Source organism: Catharus ustulatus, chromosome 2 (assembly GCF_009819885.2).
Source record: "Catharus ustulatus isolate bCatUst1 chromosome 2, bCatUst1.pri.v2, whole genome shotgun sequence".
NCBI lineage: Eukaryota > Metazoa > Chordata > Aves > Passeriformes > Turdidae > Catharus > Catharus ustulatus.
The window spans coordinates 113,192,792-113,212,942 of record NC_046222.1 but is presented as its reverse complement, the minus strand read 5'-3'; the positions used below and the strand labels follow the sequence as shown (position 1 = coordinate 113,212,942).

At 36.3% G+C, this 20,151-nt stretch overlaps 1 protein-coding gene across 4 annotated transcripts in view; it reads right to left on the bottom strand.

The window, feature by feature from the left end:
* Positions 1-20,151, bottom strand: part of IL1RAPL1 (interleukin 1 receptor accessory protein like 1) — a 695,023-nt gene that overhangs the window by 159,930 nt on the left and 514,942 nt on the right. For all 4 annotated transcript variants that reach the window (XM_033052373.1, XM_033052374.1, XM_033052375.1 and 1 more), the window contains one exon: positions 6,822-6,896. In XM_033052373.1, the coding sequence (XP_032908264.1) occupies positions 6,822-6,896 (75 nt within the window). The remainder of the gene's footprint in view (positions 1-6,821; positions 6,897-20,151) is intronic.

The window sequence follows — 20,151 nt, the reverse complement described above, 5'->3', positions numbered from 1 at the left end:
TCTCTCAGATTATCAAAATAAACTGGTTATATTGCACAAGTAATCTGAAATAGAATGTTCTCACATATCTAATCAGTACATAAAGAATCAAATGGACATAGTTGCAGGGGTACTGAACAGACACTTGATTTCATTAAATCCTATTCAGATGTTTAACACAGATAAGTAGGGTATATAGCACTATAGAGCAGACATTTCTCAGTGCATTATAACATAGCATTAATAAAAAAGTTTTCTCTTCCATCATTAAATCATATAAATGCATCCCAGAGCAAGCATTCATAAAGTGGGATAAAATTTGAACAAATGCAATGCCAAATTTTGTCCATAAATAAATAAATAAATAAATAAATAAAGGGAGAGATTAGGTATATATGTATATATATTTATTCTCAGACACACACAAGTACATAGAAAAAAAAAAGGCTTTAAAATATATATGCTACGTTTAATACCTTAACCCTGACCATTTAGGATTTGATTAAACTAGGAAAAAGAGTGGAAGGAAAATCAGTTGACACATTGTCACTGAGCTGCAACCACAAATTTTTTGTTAGTGCAGTTGAATGTTTCTGACTCACTTACTGTCTCTTCCGTAAACTATATTAGGCCCTTCAGGGACAGCCTCAGCTACAGAATAGGTGGATTAATGCAATCTGAAGATTACAAGTTTAAAGAAAGGAGTGTAGGGTATCTTGCAAACACTTTTTTTTTTTTTTTTTTGGATAGTCAGATTTTAGAGATAAAAACCTCCCTAATCACTCCCTTCACTGGATTTTTTATTTTTCCTAAGTCAAGACCCTTGTTGGAAGCCCACTTTAATGCTATGCTTCTGCCTCTGGAATTTGAAATCTGAGCTGAAAATGTCAAGAAAAAAAATCAAAAGTTATATTCCCTCTTTAAAGAAGAACATGTAAAAGTGTCTGTATGTAATTTTGGTCAGGTTGTGTCTGGTTTGACTGAAAAAATGTACATACACGCTGAAGCATGTATTTTGATATTCTGTACTTCCTAATAGCACTGCTTCAGAGAAATAAAATAACTTTTAAAAATAATTTCTTCCTTACCAACTAAATGATCCTGCTTCAGCACATTTCTAAAAAACCAGAAGATAATACTTATATTTACTAAATTTGGTTAAACTGACTAAAAAACCCTCGCTGCTGTTATTAATATTGCTGCTTCTGACACTTCACAGGCTCTCCATTTTTCCATGTCTCTCTCCCATAATGGTCCTCAGTGCCTAGAATAACAGGGCTTGAACAGGTTGGCATATCTACCTATTATCAGTGACAAAAAGATGGCAAAATTAATGGCAACATGCAAACTTCTGCCCCAATCAGATAATATTTCCCTGTGTAAGATTTTCCTGAATGGTTGGTTTATATTTTAATTTATGTCTTGGTAGGAAAAAATTGTGAAAGACACTTTTAGTTTTGTTTGTTTGTTTGTTTTTGTTCGTTTGCTTGAGGTTTTTTCTAATTTTGCTTGTTGTGTTTTCTATATGCAGATAGTATGTATATTCTTTACCTGTTTACACTAGATTTCAAATATTTCACTTTTTATGAACTGTCTGTAATAAAGTCTTTCACTATGTGAGTTTTTCAGCAAAGCTTTTTCCTAATGTTTCACTAGGTGAGTATAACCCAGGAATTGATATAATGCTAAATCAATATGTTTCAGAACTATGAGGTTATAAATTTCAATGAAAAAAACCTCTTAAAGTATTAGTTTGTTTAAATCTAACTTTTTCCAATAAATAGTTTGAATAGAAAAAAGACTTTTCATTTTTTCATTTTTTAATTTTTTTTTATTTTTTCATTTTTTTCAAAACACCCCAAGTTTTTTGAAAGGATAATCCAAGATCTTAGATAAATAGAACAAAAATCAGATTGTATTGGGGAAGCAAATCTTGATTTTACAGTTTTAATTATTCTTATGTGAAACTGTTGTCCATATTGTTTTAATCTGATCATAGAGTGTATCAAAGACCAAGTGTCCAATTGAAACACATGATCAAAAAGAAAAAGTTCAATTTTGTTTAAAGACAGTTGATGTAATCAAATAAACTTGAAATTCTTCATATAATGAGAAAATATATTTGTGTTGCAGAATTAATAGAGCATTTACATGCAATCTGTAGAAATAAAACTTAAAATTCTTAATATTCTGTCCATTAAATTTCCATCCTGAAAGGAGTCAATGATTGCTAGTTGCTGCATATCACTTTAGTTAATTTATTTATACATCTACTGATTAATCTAGTTAAGGATGGCTTTTATCATTAACAAGGTCAATTTCTGTGGAAGATTTTTATGACAACACAGTGCTATAAATGAACCAGCATTCTACTGTCCCTGATGGGGAGCTTTTTTCTCTTACTACCTTAGAAATAATATACTAAAAGTAGTTCAGTGAATTTTTTTCTTGAATCTGTGCAGAGAATTCTAAGAAAGAAAAAATCCCCAATTCGCTATGTGATCGTCAATTTAATTTTATCAAAATAATGCCCTAGATAAAACCAGATCTGGTATGGACTGTGTATTTGGTCACAAGTAATGTTTTGGGTTGGATGCAATTCAAGAAAATTCACTTTATTCAGGGAAAGTATCTTGGGTCCTGTACAAATTTGTCTTTTAGGTTCATTCATATATGTAATGATGGAAATATTTCATTGTTTTTGTTTGTTTGCTTTTCTTTTTTGATTAGGGTTTTTTTGTCGTTGTTGTCGTTTCTCTTCTCTAACATAAAGCCTACTTAGCTAAAAATAATTCAACAATAGCTTTATTTTTTAATTTTGGCATGTCAAATTACAGCCTTGTACAGATCCAGGAGACACATTGAAAAAGTGGGGAGGACAGAGGCTAAGTAGCTTGAGAGGTGTTTAAAATAATTATTTCATGTTTTGCAATTTTTAATCCAGATCCATTACTGTCTGTTGTGGAATCACATTTGTCTTCTTTAGTGACATGACATGAACCAACTGCTTACTAAAATCAGACTTTTTTGAGTCAGGCTAGTAGTCTTCTTTGTTTCCTTGAGGGGGCAGATATTGGACAATGTTGGTGTGAAAAAAACTGCAACCTGAAAGGTGAAACTGAAAAGACTGAGATCTTGCCAATAAAAAATCCCAGAATATAGTTTTTAAAATAAATTTACACATAATGGATGTGATAAATTTCTGTCATAAATATATTACATCTGCATGACTCTATAATTAAAAATGTTACCCAAAGTTTTAGGATTTCTGATATATAAGGAGCAATGCTAATTAATTCCTTCCTGAACAGTCTACATTTGTGTTTTCAGGTTTGTGTTTTCATTATTACAAAAGGGTCTTATGTTACCAGGGATTTGTACACTTGATTTGGTTAGCATGTTGAAGGTAAGAAGAATATAAGAATATTGTGGAACGCAGTTCCTTGGTCATTATGTTCCTCATTCCCATACCTTGCCTCCCCTGGCCTCCTGTTCTTTGTCATCTTTTCTCTCCCTGGCCTGTGCTGCTGCCAGACCACTCAGAGCTGAAAACATTCTTCCTCTTCTTTCAGCTCCAAGCTTTGCAGGACACAGTATTTGAAGACTGTATTTTACACTATATTTTATCTGGAGATGTTGCTTCCAGAGAAGTAGTTTATAGTGTAATCACATATCTACCTAAAAGTCCTTTTAACAGGAGAAAAGCTTAAAAGTAATAAGCATTTTTTTCCTTGTAACAGGATTAAGTAATTGATTGCAAAGTTGGAAGTGAAGTCACAAACAAATAACATAAAGTCCAGAAATGAATCTTTCTTTTCTCATCTAGATTTTTTTAAATTCATACTTTAGCTTTCCCATGCTATTTTTTATGAGAAATCTTTGAGAAATTAACTTCTCCTTCAATTTTTATCCTGTGCTTCTATCTCATGCATTTCTGGTTGCTATTCAGTGCAATAAAAAGATCTTTCTGATGAGATATCAAAATACCTGTGACTCTAAAGTTGCTACTTGCAGCCATGCATAACACACTCCCAAATATCAGCTGAATAGCATGACACCTTTTCCTCCAGCAACTCTGGGTGTCTTGAGTGTGACGGCAACCTGTGGGTCCCAGGACTGAGGTGTGCACATTCTCCAGCTCTGGTTTCTCACCTTCTGCCTCAGCAAGTCTGACTTAAACCACATCAGTCACCTCTCAGAGAAAGTCCCTCCTGCAGTCACATCCTGGTCTGATGTTTTATGGAAGCCAAGCAAGATAACACAATAGATTTGTGGTCCCATGGCATTAGTTTTAATTGCTGTGTACAGAAGAAGCCACTCTGTCTCATACGGCTGTCACCCAGCAGTGCTGGAGCCAAATTAATATCTTGATTTTGACACTGCATGGAGGTGTTCTGTTTAAGAACTGAATTCCAGTAGCTCTATCAACAGAAATACTCTGGTATTGTTGGGGTCTTCCTCAAAATTGTGCCCAGGACTACTCCACAGGGCCTACCGGCTGGGGAAGATTTGGAGGTGAACTCCTGACTTTTCAGTGCGTCATGTGCACCTGGAGCTACACACATCCCTGTAAGGTAGGCATGACGCCCCAGAACATCCCTGACACGCATAACCTCTTTCATTTCCAGCTCCAACTGGAGGACTGCAAGGTGAGAAGGACAGAAATTTGGGAGGAGAGTAGGGACTGCCCCAGCTCCAACTGGTGACCTGCTAGAGAAATCCTGGACTGCCCCAAGCTCCCAGTTCCTTGCTCTGCCTTTTCTTTGGGAATGGGAACACCGCCCATTCCACTTATCCAGCATCCACCAACACTTTTATTTTCCAAGTAAGGGACAAGCACACCATCCCAAATACATTCTGAAAGACTAAAATTTCTGGCAGTGTCTAAACTGGTCACAAAATGTGGCCACCCCAACTCTCAGCAGAGCAGGATTCTCCTGGCTTCGACAGCTAAGTGAACCTTGGCATTATTCCAACATTAAAATATTCTGCATCTTTTGCCTGGTGTGAACTGACCCCCAGAAATGAACACTGGTTTTCCTCAGGGAAACATAGACCTTTCAAAGGTTATTCCAGCAGGACCAAGGCATTAAATCTAAGAGCGGAAAAACAGTTTTCATGTTAGGGAACTATCAATTTTTTTCACTGGTTCCAGTTCTCACAGGTTTTTCACAGGCTTTTAAACAACAAATTAATATATTCTTGGAGCTTCTCGATACAAGGCTAAGTACTGTAACTTCACATTAATTTATGGTCAGACTTTCCCATCTGTGTCTGAAAGTGACATTTTCAAGTTAACTCTTTTCTATTCACCAACAGCTATTTAGTTTGCTGGAAAGTGTCTTTTTCAAACCTAGGTCTTTTCAAACTATTTGATATGTTTCTTAGAACAATGAGAAATCAAAACTGAGATTAATTAAAAAACTCATAGAAAAAAAAGCCTTTAGCAAGTAGTCTCACCATACAGTATATTTAGCAGGACAACATCAAAGCCCAGAAAGGTTTTGCCTTTTGGTTTTTGTTTTTCTTTTTTTCATTGAAAATATCGCAGTAAGCAACATTAGTCAAAGAACAAATGTGCAGTCACTTTGTTCTCTGTTCCCTAGCCTTGTGTTCAAACAACATAAAATCATTTAGGACTGGCATACAGGAAAGATTTTCTGAGTCAGTATATCAGAAGCAATACCTTCAAAACAATAGAAAATAACTCTAGAAAGACACGTGCTAAATGTCTCTTTTTCTATAAAATAGTTTCTAAAAAAACCTTTATATTAGCATATCAGAAAATTATCTGTACAGCCTGAGTAATTCAAAATAATAGTTTATTAATATAAAAAAAAATACGAGTTATTCTCTGGCCATTATTAGCCATAAGCTGGTAATCACCATAAAATGCTCTGCCAATGACTGTCAGAATTAATTTGCAAGCCTTCTGCTTTTTCTGATGTTGTGTTGCAGAATGTACTGAGCTTTACTTGCAGTATTTTTTTCTGGGAGGTTTATATATATATTTTTTCTACAAGACTCACTTCTACCAGATTGGTTTCCATTTTCTCCTGTAGTCAACATGCTAGAAAATCTATCAATAGGTTACTGTTCTGACACCAAGGCATAATTCCAGTGTGACCTACTGTTTGTTTCTTACAAGTTGCCCTCATTGCCAATCCACAAAAGAGATAAATTGCTATATCCTGCAAAATCTAGTAACTCATGCACTCAGTTTTGGAGCCTTCATTACCTCTGCAGTAGGATACTAAAGTGATCAATTATACCCAACATCCACTGTACTAGAAAAAGAGAAACAAAATGCTTTCTTCATGCATCAATTTCTCTTCATTCATCTATACATAAATATCCATGCACTCAGAATTATCAGATGCTATTATGATAACACTACTGTTTGCTGGATGATTTGCCCAGCACAACCTTTGTAATTATGGAAGATCTTTGCAAATCTGTAAGCAGCCAACAGAGCACAGTCTACTGAGCAGAACTTAGATCACAAAACACAATGAATCCCACAATAAGTATGTATAAACATACAGAAAAAGGAAAGTTTAGAAAGAAAAGTTCAGATACTCTTGTTGCTACAATCCCACAACACTTGTAACTGCTGTCTTTCAGCAGGATAAAACCTAGTATCAGTAACCAAAAGCTTAGCATTCAGCATCAATTGTAAACAACAATCTTGTAGATGATATATCATACATCTCTGTACGGAATCAACATATGTTTAATGTCTTTTCAGTTAAATTATTAATGTCAACATGCCATATAATTACCATACATACATTAATACATCAAATTCCTTCGCACAAATTGAACAGAGTTTTGCTACTTACCTAACTGAGTCTCCTGAATAGTTAGCTTACTCTCCAAGGGGTGTAAAAGCTTTGGTGGTTTATCTGTTAATGGTGCTAGAAAAGAAAGAAATGCACATATGTAGTGTTCTGATTATTATTGGGTAGACTGACTTGGTTTTATACCTATAATTTCAAAAAGGCTTTGGTTTTTCTCTTGTTTTAATAATGTTGATGCCTTCAGTAAATGTTTTTGCTTAGACAGTAAATATAGCTCCAAAATTAAAGTCTCTTGTTTTAAAATATGTAATTTCTTTAAACACCCACCAAAAAACCCAAAAAACCCCAACAAACAACCAAGCAACAAAACAAAAACAACAAAAACTCCCCAAATCAACCAACCAAAAAAACCCCCTAACAAATCAAAAATGCATTGACATTGCAATTTTCTCTTTTTGTAAATATTATCCAGAATGTCATAGTTTTCTGTGATATTTAATTACTTTTCCATAAGTTATAGTCATTAAAAGATAAATAACATAAGCTAAGTTACTGTAAAACAATTTTGAATCTTTTATGAAATTTTTATTTGAAAAGATATTCCCAATCCTGAAACTTTGTGGAGTACTGGAAAAAGACTAAGTTTTGAAAATCCAAGAAATGGATACAATAAAATAATGTCAAGATTCCTAGTATGATGGTTTCCCTTTTTCTTTTTGGTCTACTCTGGAATAATATTAGTAGACTTATGCAATAATGGAATAGAAAGAGTTTTGTAATGGTCAAAAGCCTTCTGAAGGTTATTGAAGTGTGTTCAAACCATGCATGTATATGAACCATGATATTCTACTAAATATAACATTGTCTACTTAATTCATAGAAGTGACATTGATTATTGTTATTTTTATTGTTGTTAGCAAGTGTACTCTTTACTATGTCTGACAGATGAGTATTTGCCATATGAAAAAAAATAATAGTTTTTTTCCCTTTTATTACTGATAGCAAATATTCATGGAAAATTTCCAACTTTTTTTAGTCACCTGCAACATTTTGATATTCTGCTTTTCAACATCAATTCATACTTCAATTTTTAACACAGATTATGGGCTGTCGCAGATTTAAAATACATTTGACATTTTGATATAGCTCTAGAATATTTGTTCCCTTCAACTTGTCAAAATCAATGCTTCTTTTCTTACTGACACACACATACCCATATGTGTACGGGTTTAATCTACTAAACACACTCATCTCCTGTCAGTGGAATAGCAGGAGAAATTTAGTTGCATTCTCTTCACTACGTTTTGTCTGGTCTTTTAGTAAATTATCAACGTTCTTTACAAGGTACAGCACTAATTTCAGCTTTGCAACAATGACAGAATAGAACCATTATCAACTCGTGTTTCTGCTTTACAGAGATTGTCCTTTATATTATAAAAGCATAAACCACTCAGTTGGTATCAGAGGTGTTAGCCCATCAGACCCAACAATGAATAAAAATTCAGTGGAGTGATAAAAGACGTGTACTTGGTCCATAAACCTTCTCTCAGTTCATTCTTACAGCTCCTAGTCTCTATGGGAAATAATTCTGCACTACAGGCTTTGGAGAGAGCTGAAAGTTTTTTGTCATCATCTCTGGCTTGCTACTTTTCTTTACACCAATGTTAATTCTTTTTATCTTTTTTTAAAATAATTTTTATTTTTTTTTCCCTTAAAGGCTAAAGTGGGTGGAAGGGAAAAGGATTCAAAATATATTTTCTTCTTAAACTGGAAAATTAGTCATTCCCATTTTTTAACTTCCCTGCAAAGGCTCGTAATTCATCAGCACATTGCCATTTTTTAAACATCCACTATGAATTTAAATTTAATTTTGCAGTTCTGTCATTCTCAACTCAATTACTATTCATCAGATAATGTCTTCTGAGTCACTGTTGTTCTAAATCTGTTATGAAACTGTGAGCAAAGTTCCCTCATTGTAAGTAAAGATGTAGTAACTTGTGGAGTTAATCTGAATGCAATGAATAAACAGATTAGAAACCAGCATTTTTATCAGTATAAGTGAAGATCAACATTACTTTCATGATCCTGTATCTCAGGTCTCTAAAAAACTTTCTATTTATAAAAGAATAGGCCCAGGATGTGGGGGGATAAATCATCCTTCAACGGAATTTATTACAAAATTTGTGCTCAGTTTAATTTCTGAGATTTAATACATAATTTAACAAATAAAATACTACTGAAAATAATAAATTAGTCACATAACTGATGTATCAGAATCACAGGAGCATGTAGGCTGGAAGGATCCTCTGGAAACCGAGTGGGCCAACCTCCAGTGGGAAGCAGGTCCATTAGAGCAGGCTGTCAGGACCTCATCCAGGCCCATTTGGAACCTCTCTGTGGATGCAGATTTCACCACTTCGGGTATTCCAGCTGCCAACCCCCCCGTGGTCCTACACTGCACTAGGTTCAGTATATCTGTCTTTTTGAACAGCAAAGAGCTGAAAATTTCTGTGTCCCAGGTCTTGCCTCACAGACACTACAGGACTGGGAAGGATCACCCTACTGGACATGCTGCCTAAATTCTTGCCAAGAGCCTTGCTGGACTTCACCAACTCATGCTCAACTTATTGTCCACCTGGGCTGACAGGACCATTCCTGCAAACTTTTTCCTACCCAGTCATTCCCAGGCTCTGCTCTGCTGCACAGGATTATTCTACTTCTTGATCAAGACATTGCCTTTGCCTTTGTTAGACTCCATGATTTTCTCCAACTTTTCAAGGCTTCCTGAAGGAGCATCTCTGCTCTCTACATTGTCACCCATTCCTCCCATTTTGCTGAGAGTGCATTCCGTCCCATCGCCAGGAGTACAAAACCCCCTAATCAATAGGGGTAACTTTGTAAAACAAAGTTACAATGGAAGTTAATTGTGTCATACGCTTATTTTAAAGGGATTGTTACCAATGTTTGTAGCCAGTAAAAGTTAAGATTTAGTAAGACAATGAAACTAAAAGCTCTAAACTGGGGAAAGCATCCCAGCATTGCATTCCTTTAGATGTCTACCAAGCTCACACTGTTGTATGTCTGTCCTACAAGCATCACATTTCCCAGGGCCACTTCTTCACCTGTCCAGAAAAGTGAAAGTATCTCTGGGTACTCTTCATTTCAGAGCTTTAGACTGTAGGGATGTACTGTGAATATGAGTTATATAGGCAAAGAAAAGAATTTTAATAACTATATGTGCTTAAAATATCAAATTTTCCAAGGTGATCTCAAATTTCCCCCAGTCAATCAGGACCTGTGTTGTCTGTTATTTGATCAATTTCTTAGCTTGAAAATGTATGAAAATGTATGTAAATAAATTGAAGGTCTTTGTATGGCATATTAATCCCAGTGCACTGATGCAAAGGCAGGAATTTCTCTATCTGCCTCTACACCTCTCAAGTGTACACTCTTCACAGAGTAACTGCAATCCTCATTTAGTTTGGAAACTCTGGAGCATATCTATGTGTCTCCTATAAGCTTTTTCATATCCTTAAAATCATAGGTTATGACTTCTTTACTAGGCTGTGTGAGAGGCTATTCAAAATCAATATTATTTTCAGATGGATATATTGACCCACAATTATCTACTAAATTGAACAGCAAGAGCTGTTTAATCCTTTCTTCCTAAACTTTTTCTAAATATCAAGAACCCAACAAAATTTGTAAAACTCACAACTACATCTTTCTCTTAAATAAGTTAAATACCTTTTATTCTTTTATTTTATAAATAGACGCAGGAAGGCAATAATTTTTTTGTCCTACAGAAATATCCACAATTTCAAAGCACTTCCTGTTCTGTACTGTATGAAAAGAACAAAAATTCTTTTGAATATGTTTAAAAATATAAAGAGCAGATCCTCTTCCCACCAGGTAGTACTTATCAACATAGCTGTCACACAGGAGGAACAGAGTGCTCAGATTCCTATTCTTGCATGAGGGAATTCTCAAGTCTCCTGGCAAGAATCTTACTTCTTGGATATTATTATCTACTGATGCATGGTTTCACTTCTCCCCTCCTCCCTCTTGGTTTTTTCTTTCTTTCTTTCCTTCTCAATTTCTTTTTTCTTTAGTTTTTCACCATCCATGCCCCCTTAACATACCCCCCCCCCCCAACTTAAGAGTCAAGAACATTATCCCAACACAGTTAATCAAAACTGGTATATTCCTCTTTAAAAACAATAGGGATTGATAGGTCAGTGCCTTTTAAAAGAAAGCAGTTTGATCATAAATCAAGTTTACAGTTCATCTTATGTTTGACTTCTGAACCATCATTGATAAATGGTTTGAAAACAAATGTGTGTCAAACTTGAAGTAAACTAAAGTAAAAAAAAAAGGTGAAGTGACCAATTTTGAAGATTTATTAGAAATTAATATACAGCTTCAGAGAGACCAGTCAGCTGCAGACATATTGATCCTGCTCAGAGAAAAAGTGACTAAATTCACATTCCATGTCTATCAGATTGGATGTACATTTAAAATATATTGAACAATTTGTCTTGCGGTAATGAAAGTGAGAGCCACCACAATCAGTCACCCTGCTGGAAACTGGCCAGAAGATAATATTTTTACATCAGCCACAGACTTCCATACTCCTCTTCCTACGCTGCTGCTTTAGCTTTGGATGAACGTGACCACACGATATGTGCACACACTTGCTCTGTGCAAAACGCTGTTATTTGGAGAGACCAGCCAACTGTTAGATTTTAACACGTACAATGAGGAAATCTCAATTCAACCTGTGTATCAAAATAGCACTAATCTGGACACTAAAATGGGGCTACCTCAAAATGCATCAGCTTTATAATAGAAAAATTAAAATTCCAAAGATCCAGGTTTATGTCTGTTTTATTAAGTGCTCTGGGATTCTCCCCTGAAAATAACTACAAAAGGTTTAAATTTCTTAGAGGAAGACAGGGTTTTGTGGAATTTTGTGATTTTGTGTAAATCAGAAAGCCAGTTTATTGTCTGGACATTTCATTCCAGGCAAAAATTCACAGGAATAGTTGCCTTACTTGTCCAGTCTGAGTTATTTCTGGTTCAAATGTTTTATTGAAGTAAAATTACGTTTTGAGGATGAAAATACTTTTGATCTTTCTGAGATTTGAGATAATGCAATGAGATTAAACCTCTTATGTTTATGAACTTAGACCATTTTTAGGGAAAATGACTGACATGTCCCTGGAAGATATTGTAACTTTAGCAGAGGATTAAAAGGGGAAGAATTCATTGGTATGTAAAGGGAAAATATTCCTACACTTAGAAATCAAAGGACATCAGAGACATGGAGTTCTTTTCATGAAGTCTGTGCTGTTTCTTTGAATTCAACCCACAGTTCAAAAAGACTCCATCTCTTGGTTTGTGTTTAAGAACTTAAGAGAACTCCTTATTCCCATTTATTTTCTTGTTAATTTTCTGAGCTTGTGCTTCTTTTTCTCCTGTACGTGTTGTGCCAGTTTTTTTATAGATAGATAGTTGTGAAGACAAGGTACTTCTGTCAGGGGAGGGGTATCTGAGGAGGACACAGAGCAGGTCTGACTGACTATAAAGCTGAACAAGTTGCCCGTGGAATCTGTGAATACCCCAGCTCTGGAAGTGTTCGAGGCCAGGCTGGATGGGGCCCTGAGCAACCTGGTCTAGTGGAAGATGACCCTGTCCATGGCAGAAGGATTGAAACCAGATGATATCTGAAGTCCCTTCCAGCCCAAACCATCCTGTAATTCTGTGGCATTGCTTGGCACTGCTGCCTGCTCCACAGGCTCTCAGAGCTGTCCTGGGACTGGCTGTGAAGTGCATGGGGTGCATTCACCCTTCCAACTACCTCATCTGAACATTTATTCATGCACTATCAAGCATGATTATCTTATGCCAACATCAGTGGAGAAGGTTTGAATCTAGAGCAAAACAGTGGATTTGGGTTTAGATTGCTATGCTAAAGTATCAGAGAGGGCTCTGAAAATAAAGCACTGTCATTGAAAAGCCATCACTTATTAAAAGTTAACATTGATGGCCTTATTCAGGAATAATAAATAATTAAGGGAATAGAAGGAAAAACTACAGTGTTCCAGTTGATAATTGAAGTACCTTGAAAAACTCATGCATACTTTTATTTTTGGTTTCTTTGTTTCAAAGAAATGTCTGTAAAAGAAAATGCAATAGCACTAGTCTAGAGTAGATTGCAATAAAATTCATTATGTGCAGCTTGAAGCTGCAATCTTGAAACATAAATCTACATAGTCACTGTCCAGATGGATACTGATACTGATAACTTAGATTTCTCAGAGTAAATGTGGCCTGAGCAAAAAAAGTAATGCGAATCAGGGATGCTAGTTTTTCCTTATTTCTCCTTACATAGGTATAACCCTGTGTATTCAGATCTATCAATAGGGAGATCAATGCCTTTTAAAAACTAAATATATGGCAAAGTCTTTCTCAAGAAAGGGAATTCTTTATACCTGCTTGAGACTTCTATCAATCTTGAATCTCCACTCTCAGTTACATTCATATTAGTTTTCATTCACAAGGGCATCATTTAAAGTCACATATGCCATGAATTGCACAGCAGCCCTGTAAGAACATTCTGCCTCGCTGTGTGAATGCTGAATCAAGCAGTTCAGACTGAGGGCAGATGCATATAAGGATACTGAAGATATGTGTGAGAAGCCACAGGCATATGACAGTAAATGAGCTGTCTAATGTGACTTAGTTTCCACTATGACTGACTGAAGATCAGCTTCTATCTTCTGAAATGTTCCCATAAATCTTGCATTGCAAGACAAAAATATCTCTCCTTGCAGTTTATTTCTTTCTCATTGTCTTCTCCATACCACGTATTAAAATCCCCCAAAAACAACAAAACAATTCCCCACCCCTACTACTTTGGGCATATAAATGAAAATGTTTTTTATATCTGACACCTAACAATTTCTTTCGATATTTTTCCCAAACTGGTTATAATCTTTAATTTTTTCAGTAAGATTTTTTTCTCAAGAATAACCCTTTATAGTGCTTTGAATAAAATACCAGCCCGTTCTAAAAGAAAGTACAGAAACAGATAAACTTGTATTCAATAAAGAGGTTGCTAAAGTTTTCATGATGCATATTGAGAAAAGACATTGCTAAAATGAAATCTAAAAGATGGGAAGAATATTTCCAAGAAGCCTTTTAAAATGTTTGAGCCTGTGAGTCCCCTGAGATTAACAACACTCTAAATACTGGAGAAAAGCAAATGCAGCCAGATGTTGGGATTTTCATTATCTGCTCATCTCTAATTGAATCTGATGTGACACTTGTGCTATCCCTATGACTTCAGAGGAGATGTTAGTTTTCTTGAATACACAGTGACATTTCCCAGAGATCATCTCCATGGAAAAAGTACAAATAATCAAATGCTGCCATAGCAGATGTTAATGCAGTCTTGAAATACAAAAGAATGAAAGAGTATATGTAGTTAAATGCTAAGAGAAATATTAGGCTCTTGCTCTGTGTAGCAGATTAAGGATTTGTATACTGACCTTATAAAGAAGGGAAGGAATAAAGCAAAGTTTTGATTCTAAAATATTTTTTTTTAATTGCAGTGACAGGTTTCCCTGCCTCCCACAAAAAAATCCAAAACCATATAAGCATAATACAAAAAAAAAGTCAACTATAAATATTAAAGTATCTAAAATATTCAAATTATTTTCTTCTCTCTTTCCTAAAGTTTCTCTAGACTACACCACCGTTTTTGTACAAATCTGATTCCTAAAGCAAGATAATGGAAATGAGATTTCCTATGCAGATTTGTGAAAAGGATGTCATGCTAAAGCCTGGTCTATCTGTATGGTCTGTTAAATTTTTCACTGCAATTGAGTCTTAGAGATAACAGATCATCTGGAAAAAAAGAAATAAAAAGAAATGTTGTTGCTACAAAAATTCAGATTGTATATTATCAGTGTATTTCTTGAAAATAAAATTTCTTGCTAACAAAATAATTAAATGATGCATCAAGGAGCATTTCCACCAGCCGATCTGATGTTTCAGGTTAATGAAGCAGCTCACTGGCACGTCATTCAGCAGCACTGCAGTTAGAACCTGTCAGGGAATCTGCTCCTGTATCTTCGTGCTCGCTCATGCCTTTGTTTAGAAGAGTCTTTAGGGAAGTGGTGTGTTTATAACTCTTGTATAAGGCGTATGAAATAAATAGAAACACATACAATATTCTTAACAATGAGGCTACTTGAAAAGATGTCCTGTTCATGAAGCAAAACAGAGTTATATAAATAATAATGGTTTATCCAAACTTACAAGAAAAGGGAGACTAATACATTATCATCAAGCTAGCATTCTGAAACACACTATTTAAACTTCTCTGCATATCATCCTAAATTGTCTTCTCACATTGTTACCCTAACCTGTTCTCCTTCCTTTTTATCTCTAGGTTAAAACACAGAAAATATAGGGATGGAAGTATCATAAGGTTATATCTTCCGTGATTAGAAAAAATGTACATTTTCTAAACAATTAGTCTACCATTCTTTCTAGATAACCCCAAGAATCTCTCATTTATACAGTCCAATTATTCAGTCATACCTATATTTTCTTGTTCAGCCCACCTTCACACCTTTAATTGAATTTAAGTATTTATTATTTTTTCTTGTCCTCAATATTTTCCACAATCATTAAAATTTCCCCCTGAAATTCAGCAATAGTTTATTTTTTTTTTCTCTTTTTCAGTCTATTCTTTGTATTCCCTGTCTCAGATTTATATTTCAAACCCAAGGAAATGGAGTGTGTTTTTGAATAATTTGAATCATAAAGAAACCTGGAAAAGACCTTCAAGATCAAGTCCAACTGCTAACCCAGCGCTGTCCAATCCAACAAACCGTGCCCCAAAGTGCCACATCTACAGATCTTTTAAGCACCTCCTGTTCCAATCCCTGTTTTGTGGACCTTCTTCAGCCCCTCAGGTTTTTTGTAGTGAGGTGCCCAAAACTGGACACAGGATTTGAGGTGTGGCCTCACCAGTGCCAAGCACAGGGGGACAATCCCTGCCCTGGTCCTGCTACCACACCATTGCTGATCCAGGCCAGGTGCCATTGTCCTTCCTGGCCCCCTGGGCACACCTGGTTCATGTTCAGCATCTCCAGGTCTTCTTCTGCCAGAAAGATTTTTCAGCCATTTAAATTACCCCATTGAAGTACTCCATTGAATTTAAAGGACCCCATTGAAGGCAGCATCAGTAGAAAAGTGATTTTAGGAATTGAATGGTAATATTGGCAAACTTGTTCCTACCTTGCTTTTATTATTCTTTTCTTTTCTTGGAGTTAGGGTGGATAGTTCTTGGATATACACTAGCCCATTGAAGACAAATTCTAGATTCTCAATTTTTAAAATATATAATTAAATCCAACATAAATCAGCTGGCAATGCTGACATTTCAAAGTAAGATTTCTCAGCCTCTGAGGAGACCTGGTAAAGAGAAGAGGACCCCTTGCACCCTGAACACTTCAAGTCTTCCGGTGAACTGACATTTAAATGCCTTGCAATTAAGATTTTGCATATTTCATTGTTTTTTTCTTTCAGGATTTGTATTCAGACTTTTAATTCTGTTTCTCTATTTTAAAATCATCGGATTTAAAAGGTGACCTGCTCTCATCTCTTTGCTCGATTTCTTTCTTAGACCTGTAAGATTAGAACAATTACTTTGTTCTCCAAGTAATTTTAGTGATTTAGTCTACCGAAGCTGTCTTTGTTCTGCCAGGAATTTGGACATACTATCATTTCTTGTGACCTGAAAACTCATAAAATCCACTTTCATGAATAATGAGAAGACTTTTTATTTTCTTTTTGTACTTCTCATTGGTTGCATGTTTTTTTCCGTCCTTCTATACAGCTTTTTTGACCTACTCCATTGAGACAAGGCTTTTGCTTTTAAATGGAGAGATTTTGGACTGTAAGAAAGCAAATATCACTCCTAATCTTGAATGAAAGCTAGAAGGAGGATCTTGGCCACATAGGCTGGACAGCCTTTCCTTGATCCCTAAGAAGATGATGGAACAAACAGTCCTGAAAACCTTTACTAAGATTATTAAGAACAAGATGATGATTGAGAATAGTCAGCATGGATTTACAAAGGTAAAATTGTGCTTAGTCCACCTGATAGCCTTCAGTGATGAGATGATGGGCTCAGTGGAGCTGCACACGGAAGCTGATGCTCTTTATCTTACTTAAGAAAGTCGTTTGTCTCACTGACAAACCCAATGGATTTTGTATATGGATAGGGAGATGGCTTGAAAACTGAGTGAACTGCTGGGCTAGGAGGGCTGCAACAAGCAGCACAAAGCTTTTGGGACAGCCTGTACCACAAGGATCAGTGCTGGCTCAGCACTTCCTTAGCGATCCGGATAATGGAACACAACACTGGGAAGAGTGGCTGATGACCAACAGGGTTGCTGCCACTCAGGGGGACCTTGACAGGTTGGAGAAATGCTCTGACTCTGACAGGAACCTCATGAAGATCAGCAAGGTGAATTACCAAGTCTTGCCTCAGGGGAGCAATAATCCCAAACTTCAAGAGAGGTCTGGAGCTGAGCAGCTGAATATCAGATTGGCACAGAAGGACCTTGGATTCACAGAACACAAACTAGCCATGAGGCAGAACTGTGTGCCAGCAGCACTCTGGGCTGCATCAAGCAGAGCCTGGCCAGCAGGTTGAAGGTGATCCGTTTTCTCAGCTGTCATGAGACACATCTGGAGTGCTGGGCCTGGCTCTGGACACTCCAACACAAGAGAGATACTGACATACAGGCATAAGGGCAGTGAAGGGCCACAGTGGTGGCTAAGGGAGCGGAGCGTTTCAGACAAGAGGAAACCAAGACAGCTGAGACTGCTCCACCTGGGGAAGAGACCCCTCAAAGGGATCTTGTCCATGTCTGAAAAAACATGATGAATGAAGTCAAGATAACATGATTTTCTTAGAGCAAGGCACAGGATAAGAGTCAATGAAAAAGGAAAAAACAACGCAGGAAATTCCACCTGAACATAAGAAAAATGTTATTTTCTTCACAGGTGGTCACTCACAGGAAGAGTTTGCACAGAGATACTTTATTGACTTCATCATTGGAGATTTAAAACTCAACTGGACATAACTCTCATCAGCCTGCTCTCTCTGATCCTATTTCGAGCAGATGACTTGACCAAAATATCTCTAGCAGATCTCCACTTGTTATATAATTTTTAGCAAATATTTGCACCTGACAATCAGGTTTAGAAAGCCTGGAGAATTCCCTGGATATCCTGAGTACTTAGTGTCTGTGCAGCAGGTGGGATGGGGGAGGTGCATTGCAAATTGCACTGCACAGCTCCAAAGTTTAGCATACAGATGTTGTGCCTGGTTCTATACTGCATGCACAGGTCCTCCCATTATAACAGCAGACACCCTGGCACAGACACAGAGGACTTCAGGCTTGCATTATCTCTACACAAATCTTGTCTGAAGTCTCAGCTGTGCAGTTTTTGTTTCCATACCTTTTCTGGTTCATAATGTGGTAGGAAATCAAGATCTACCGTAGGACACAATGACCAAAAAGTTACACAGTCCATGTAAGGAGAGGGAGAAGAACATGCCTGAGAACAATAATATCTGACACATATTGTCCATTTAATGTGCCAAGCTTTAAATAAAGCTCTGTCTACAAACCCGGTATGGCAGATGTTATATCAGCACATATCATACGGTTACTTGGCAACAAACAGAGATCAGACATCATAAACATTTGGTCTGCAGAAATGTTACCAGAGCTGGTGATTACACAACCATATTTAATGCTTGGTGCATAAAAATATCCACCCTAGTTGTGCATATACTAATTGTCTGTAAAGCGAACTCCAAAGTTTTCCAGTGAAGGGCCTAGTTAAATATGCTAGAATTTTCTAACCTATTTCAGAGTTTGTCTACAAGACACTATTCAGTGTCATACAGAGGACCCCCATTAAAAGGACATGTAAGGACACTGTCTGGACTGCTTCAGAAGTTCAGTAGTGTGTGCTGGTGAGCAAGGGAATGGTGCACTGCTAACAAATCCTTGCTGCTTCTGGCGTTTGAGCTCCATGCCACTGTGCAGTACTTACTACAGCCCAGCACCAGGGGTTCAGGAGCCTTCATCCAGTTTCCAAAAATGGTGTAGGTATTTGGGAGCCAAACTGTCATGTCAATTCTCAGAAACTTGTTATGGATCCCCTTTGTTTAATTCCTGTGCTTTTGTAAATCCCACTTGTTGCCATAATCCTTGTCTAAATCTAGGAGCAGGAATCCAAATCCCCATAAAACAAGTGACTTGCTTTTAAAGTTTTTTCTTCTTTGGAAAATGCAATTTTCTAGCAAGCTAAACCCCTTCCCAATGGATAAGAAATCTGGAATGCAGAGTTTGTGTAGAAGTTAGCAACAATCAATTTTGCATACAAATATTCCTGGCTACTGTTTATATGCCTGACTTTTCTCTGAATGTTCAAAGTACATTACATGCCATACTAGTGGAAAGAGATATATACATGATAAAGAAAACCCCCAAACCTGAATGGAACCTTGAAATATAGATCTGTAACATTCCTGTAAGAAATGAAGTTGTTTTTATCAGGAACTAGAGAAAGAAAAAGATCAAATCAGAATTGTATCAATTTTTGCAGATGACAAAAATTACAGAGAGAATAGGAAAACTTTGTTTTCATGAGAAAATACTCATATTGATTGAAGGATTGCTCCTCAGAAATATTTCTTCCTTATGTTTCATTTTGACAGGAAAGAACACATTTTCTTTCCACGAACAGCTGTGTGTAGTAGCAATTGTTACATGGCTTTTGAGTCTTTTAAGGAGAGAAAAAAGGCAAGTAAAAGTTATTACCCAGCAGTAATAGCCATATCTTTTCTATGTAGTGCACTGGCTGGGAATGGTCAGTCCAAAAGTCTGACATCTCCATTTAATGCTTTTAAATTCTCAGTAATAAAAATAGTCCTATTAATATTTAGGTGACGAAGATTAGTACTCAAGGTCTCCACAGACAGGACAGCAAGCTGCTGCATCAGAGGAAGAAAAAAAGATCATGAAAAAGCACTCCAAAAAAAGGAAACTCAAGAGTACTTTCTTTGTCAGGACTATTCCTCATGTGTATTCAGAGCTAAAAATTAAGAGAAAACAAAGCAAATCACTCCCAAATTCACTTTGCATAAGGAAGAGTGGAGGAAAACATGACAACATCACACATTTCTAGTGAAATTATCTGCTGGGTGTATAAGTGCAATTTTCAGCACTTGAAGCTTTTCCCCCTGTTATTGCTTTGCTACTTATTCTGATAG